The 6,252-nt window shown below is 36.8% G+C and overlaps 1 protein-coding gene across 1 annotated transcript; it reads left to right on the top strand.

The window, feature by feature from the left end:
- The first annotated feature begins 1,648 nt into the window (after positions 1 to 1,648).
- LOC124206131 (tyrosine 3-monooxygenase-like) lies at positions 1,649 to 5,908 on the top strand. The gene is made up of 11 exons (XM_046603801.1): positions 1,649 to 1,896; positions 3,365 to 3,473; positions 3,536 to 3,675; positions 3,736 to 3,928; positions 4,119 to 4,275; positions 4,343 to 4,539; positions 4,604 to 4,697; positions 4,766 to 4,807; positions 4,887 to 5,013; positions 5,079 to 5,308; positions 5,375 to 5,908. The coding sequence occupies exons 1-11, from the start codon at positions 1,786 to 1,788 to the stop codon at positions 5,535 to 5,537; spliced, it is 1,563 nt and encodes a 520-aa protein (XP_046459757.1). The 5' UTR covers positions 1,649 to 1,785; the 3' UTR covers positions 5,538 to 5,908.
- The last annotated feature ends 344 nt before the right edge of the window (positions 5,909 to 6,252 follow it).

Raw genomic sequence — 6,252 nt, 5'->3', positions numbered from 1 at the left:
TGCCGAAAATAAGCGACAGCCCGCACGTCGTCCACATCTTATCATAAAAATATCCGTATGAGTATCTTGTCTAATAAATTGGGATATTCTAGAAGCCTTATGGGAGAAGACACGGGCTCACAATAATGAAAAGTCAACTCTAACCAACCCACCCCCTCATCTTATTAGTGTGCGCCTACGTGACACATGGCCCTTCCCTTGGATACACATTTAATTGAGAATCTTCCGGTCTTCATGAGCGTACAACGCGCTGATGTCTCGTCGGTCAGATTTCTTCATTTGTTGTCATAAAAGCTGGTTATTAATCATGTTATATGCATGTTGGCTTGGGTGGCTATATATTGTGCTTGCTGGGATTTTAATTCCGTGGTCTGCAGCACCGACTGAACTAAATTGTGTCTTCATTATCTTTCTTCAAGTGCCAAGCCTGAGCTAAAGTTTTTTATCAATATGCTGCCATACCATTAAATGTTTTTTTGTTTTTTTGTTTGTTTTGTGCACTTGTGCTGCGGATGCGAAATAAGTTTTCTCTTCTAATGAAAAATAATTCACCACACAAATTTTATTAAAACTATAATATTGCGAAAGCAAGAGAGAATTCACACCAGCTCTTTGTAATATATAATTTGAGATAATAACACAGATTCGTTATCCATAAAATTTTATTGCGTGTGCGCGTGTACGTGTACTAGTAGGCCCTATGATAAGACGCAGCTTTTATTTTATATGATACCGATACCGAAGCTATTTTACTTGGCTAGGCAATATTAGCTACTGCCACTGAATTTCCCACAATAAAATTTAAATATTGATCGATGGGTTTTTATATTTTGAACAGACTTTTTGAAAACTACATTCATGAAATAGGAGGGAAACAGATGGAAATATTTTAAGGTAAGCTGCTCTGGCTGACATATAAAATCAATTAGGAGTCTGATTCTCGCCTCTGGCAAAAGTAAAGCTCTAAAATACAGTGGACCTTGGTTCTTTGGTTACTGATGAAGCTGAGAGCATTCAATGAGGAGTCACCGTAGCTCTCCGCATAAGTTAAAGTTATTGGATGGGGGAAAAGAATGCCCTGTAGCCCCCAACTAAATTAAACTTTGCTTCTCGTGTACGTACTGATCTACTTCTGTACCTTTTTGGACCAGTTTTACACAATTCGAGTATTGTGGGAATATGTCCACGGGTTGTGAGATCGGATTTAGACACAACTGCAGTCTGAAATTTCCTTGGAAATTACAAATAGTGTTGGTCTCCTATCGATTACCGTTTGTATTCTCACAAATAATTAATTGAATTATGATTCGTCTTTGCGAGCGGTGTAAAAGTGTATACTTTATCCAACCCCATTAATAATATGAGCCTGAGTATACATAGATTGATTACCGTCCATCTTTTCTATTCACTTTCACACAGCTATAGTAATGTATCAATCCATCAACGTTCGTGAACTATGGACATACAATATCAATGAATCAAAAGTGAAAAAAATAAGGTAACTTACAGGACAAGTGAACGGCGCAGGCGGAAATGAGGTGGCTGCTGTTAGATCTCTGGTGAGGGCGGGGCTGTAGCGGTGTATTGCTTCCCACGACGGTATTTATGTACGCAAACGGAGCTTCGTGATATAAAAGAGCGTTCCAGAACGAAACCTTTTCATCCGTCTACGATCCTCTCAACTTCAACCACTGCCCTTTCTAACTAATATACTCAATCAAGTAAAGCTGCATTATTATTAAACTGGAATTTTTGAGATACGGGCTACTTAGCTACGCGTGCAAGATGTCAGCGATATCGTTGTCAACGAAAACTTCGGTCAATTCAACTAGCAGCATTACTTCTCTCAACTCTGGGCGGGAGCAGTTTGTCATGAAGAAATCCTACAGCATTGAGGCAAGTTTAAATCAAAATCAGTGGTGTAACAAAAAATAAAATTTTAGAAATAAGAAAACATGTGTAGGCCATTGTTGAATCAGAAAACATATGTAGGCCAGTGCTGTGCAATAAAGAAAAGAAAAAAAAACTTCTGCGGACTGTGCTGTAGGACAGGTGTGAGAGAGATTTTTCATTCCATCATCACTTCCCCCTGCCTCAACAATTTCCTTTTAAATCTATCCTCCTTGTTCCTTTCTTTCAAGCTATCCTTTTTATTTTTGTTTCCTTTCTTATCTATCCTCCATGCACAGTCCGACCATACACCATAAAAGTGTGGGAGTTTTTTATTATTTTTGAGTTAATTATTATTATTATTATTTTCAAGATTATTTGACCATTATAGCATTAAAAGAATATTTGTCTTGATTTAACTGATGTTTAACTTTTAGTCGTGACTGAGTAATGGAATAGAACAGTCCAATTTATAGAAATCAAAATGAAAATTATAAGCTAGTGATCACGAGTGGAGCAAGGCATAGAGAGTGGTAAATTGGGTGAAAGGCTGAATGTGCAATCGGATTTGTGGTTATAATTATGTCTCATAGGATTTCGTAATTCCTTTTCTTCACTCGTTTCGTTTATTCGCGTTGACTTCTTTATTATGCAGTCCTTTCTTTTTATTAGGTCATTATGTTTTTCCTTCATTTCTACTACCGAACGACCGAGCCTACTATAGTAAATAAAGCTGCATCTTTGATTCCGCCCTTTCTTTTATAAAAAAAAAGAGGTTGCACCGGGTTGTACGCAATAAATCTTTTTTGTTCGAGCCATTTTTACAGTTTGACTAAAGTTTTTAATTTCAAACCACACCGAAAATTAAATTTTGTACTGCATCTCATTTTATTCGTATTCTCCCTTGAAAGGCTAAAAATATTATTTCAACATTTTATAAAGACGATACCGGTACGATCTGGTTCATTTCAAAATTGTGAAAATATTTAGAATAAGTACAAGAAGGATTCGTAATAGCTATTAACATAATTTCACTATAGTCAATAGAATGATAAATTTGCTCGTCTTTTAAATGTTGGTTCAAGGAAGACAAGTGATTCAATTAAGTTGCCAACCTATATGTACCCCTTGATCAATACACTGAATTGATAAAATGCACGGTACATTATTGAGAACAAACACAAGCTCCGTTAGATCAAAGGATGAAAACCTCGATAGTGGATTATTCTATTTGCCCATTAATCAGCCATTAATGATTGCATGTTTTGAGCTACGATGGGGATATTTTATGATGGAAATTCACGTAAATCGGTTATTCATTTAATGTAGCCTACGTCTACGACTCTACGTGTAGTCTACGTCAACGCTAAAATTAATGGCTACTCGTAGTGAAGTTTAAATCATGGTGCGGTTTAATAGTTGTGAACGATTCAACTAAATTTGCATTATCCAACATTTTGTAATAACGTTATAGAATGGATACGCTGGGCGACGCCGTTCGTTAGTAGACGACGCCCGTTTTGAATCGAAAGTGAATCGGGAGAACCGAGAAAGCTTGCTTCACGAAAACTCGTTGTCTCGAGGTAAATAAAGAGTAACAATTTTTTCCAATTTCTTTCAATAATTTCATTTTCAATATGCATAGAAAATTCGCTGTCAGGAGAAGAGGTTTTTCTACCCGAAGATTCTCTTACTGTTGGAGAAAATGGCCGACTTTTGGTAGCATTAATCATTCGTATGAGAGAAGAGATGGTATCGCTTTCTCGGACGCTAAAAACCATTCAGGTATTGCACTTTTTGGTGGAAAGATTTCATTTTTAAACAAATATTTATTGAATATCTCAGAATTGCAAGGGAACGCTACTGCATGTTGAATCGCGTCCATCGCAGAATCTAGACGAGTCTCAGTTCGAAGTGATTTTGAAGCTGGATATCGCTCGGGAGAATTTGGTGTCACTGCTCAAGTTATTGAAGCAAAGCACTTCTCTAAGTCGCGTAACTGTCGCTAGTGCAACCAACTTCGTCGCAGAAATACCAGGTAGAAAAATTAAATTCATTTATTTAGTATTTTTGGCCTCTAAATGGCTTTTATTTGTTAGTTATTTGGGTAACAAAGGTAAACAATAATGTCGTGATGTAAATTTCCTACTTTTTTTTAACATAATAATTAAGCTAATGATGTCAATATTGCCAAAAAATGAAAACACGTGCGATTTATTGTTTCATAGAAATATGGTTTCCAAAACATGTTTCTGAACTGGATTTGTGCAACCATTTGGTGACGCGCTATGAGCCAGATCTAGACCAAGGCCATCCTGGATTTACAGACGTAGTTTATCGGAAGCGTAGACAAGAGATAGCCGATATTGCGTTCAATTACAAACAGTATATAACTTAATACTTCCTAATAAAATAGAAATAGCAATTAAAATTTTTTTATTGCAAATAATAGCGGCGAACCGATTCCGCGTATCAAATATTCTGTCGAAGATAAAAATACTTGGAAAGCCGTCTACACGGAACTGATGTCTCTTTTGCCTAAACACGCTTGTCGCCAACATCTGGAAGCTTTTGCTTTATTGGAAAAGGAGTGTGGCTACGCTCCAGACAACATTCCGCAACTAGAGGACATATCTCATTTTCTTAAAAGTATTTTTCAGTGGAAAATGAACAATTATTGTACAAACTGTATTAAATTGTTATCGAAATCAAGGAAGGACAGGCTTTTCTCTTCGTCCTGCAGCTGGCTTGTTGACAGCTCGTGATTTTCTCGCAAGCTTGGCTTATCGGGTTTTCCAGTGCACTCAGTAACGTTTTTTTCGATTAAAATAATTAAAACATGATCGCTGTGTTAATAAGAAATTTTTTTAAATAGGTACATTCGCCATTCTTCCTCTCCTTATCATTCTCCGGAACCGTAAGTTAGCACCAATAAGTTGAAAAATGATACCATTTAGATTAAAACACAAAATTTGAAAATCTGCATTTCTTTTCAGCGACGCCATTCATGAGCTGCTGGGACACGTTCCCATTTTGGCTGACCGAAATTTCGCTCAGTTCTCTCAAGAATTGGGTTTAGCCTCATTGGGAGCAAGCGACAGTGACATTGAAAAGTTTTCGACGGTTTAATAGTTCAAAATTTTTCAGAAAATAGCTAAAAAAATAACGGTATTAAATTTACAATGCAGATGTATTGGTTCACGGTCGAGTTTGGACTGTGTAAACAAAAAGGGGAACTGAAGGCATACGGAGCTGGCTTGCTGTCAAGTTACGGAGAACTCCAGCACGCTTTATCTGGCAAACCTTGTTTGTTGCCCTTTGATCCAATCGTTTGCGCCGTTCAGCCATATCAGGATCTGGATTACCAAGATGTTTATTTCGTGTCCGAAAGTCTAGAAGATGCCCTTCAAAAATTCCGGTTAGTGAAAAAAATTCAAATTGTGCCAGTTCATTTACCTACACATTTATTTTGTTCTCATTTCAGTTCTTGGGTAGCTGGGAGTATTCGAAGACCTTATGAAGTTTGCTACAATCCTTTTACGCAATCAGCAGAAATCGTTGACTCAATCACTGGTCTAGCCAACGTTACTAAACAAGTTCAAACTGATTTATCCCACATCTGCACAGCCCTACATAAAATGAAGTAATAAAATCACTTTCGTTTTCTGGCATAATTATTTCGCATAAAAGGAAATGAGATGTTTCGTGTCGAACCTAGTCAATGACATTACGTTACGCTATCATTACGTGTAATCGGTTAAATGTCCTATTTCAAATTTATTCGGTAGTCTCTAAAGTTGTCGTTTCTAGAATTAATAGGAGCGTCTCAAAAATTGCATGCTTCACTGTTGACATTATATTTTTGTTCGTGGCTTCATTTAATAGGCTAAAATCGGCTAAAATCGGCTAAAATATGTGTTATTCTGGAATTGGATTTCCTCTATGTCCTGAACTTGCTGTTTAATGTATTTATCTTGATGTTATCCTCCGATTCACGAAAATATACGCCTCTATGTTATTTTGGCTGTTACGGTGTTACTTGTCAATGATAAATGCGACTTACTCTAGTTTCTGTGAGGTTCAAAGTCCACCGTTTCCTTGTTTATTAATTACACGCAGAGAGTAAGCGCACTTGTTCATAACAAATGCAACTGCGCAACATGCGCAAATGCAGTTTTGAAAATCTTAAAAGTTAAAGAATTCATGTCAAAATAAATTTATGTGACCAAATATCGCAGAAGGGCAATGGTTTAAGGACATGCAGCGTGACATCTTCATGCCCATCGTTATATTATTCCATTGGCTTGGCTCGATGACGACTGATTACGAGTACTCTCAAAACTTTCCTCTTTTTCTATATTT

The sequence above is a fragment of the Daphnia pulex genome, chromosome 10, assembly GCF_021134715.1.
Source record: "Daphnia pulex isolate KAP4 chromosome 10, ASM2113471v1".
NCBI classification, from domain to species: domain Eukaryota; kingdom Metazoa; phylum Arthropoda; class Branchiopoda; order Diplostraca; family Daphniidae; genus Daphnia; species Daphnia pulex.
This window is presented reverse-complemented; position numbering and strand designations above follow the sequence as displayed.

Excerpts from the sequence above, each read along its gene's own strand:
- LOC124206131 (XM_046603801.1), top strand. The coding sequence starts at position 1,786 with ATGTCAGCGATATCGTTGTCAACGAAAACTTCGGTCAATTCAACTAGC. Across the intron at positions 3,474-3,535 it reads CGAAAACTCGTTGTCTCGAG|AAAATTCGCTGTCAGGAGAA; the intron begins GTAAATAAAGAG and ends CAATATGCATAG. Across the intron at positions 4,698-4,765 it reads CGGGTTTTCCAGTGCACTCA|GTACATTCGCCATTCTTCCT; the intron begins GTAACGTTTTTT and ends TTTTTTAAATAG.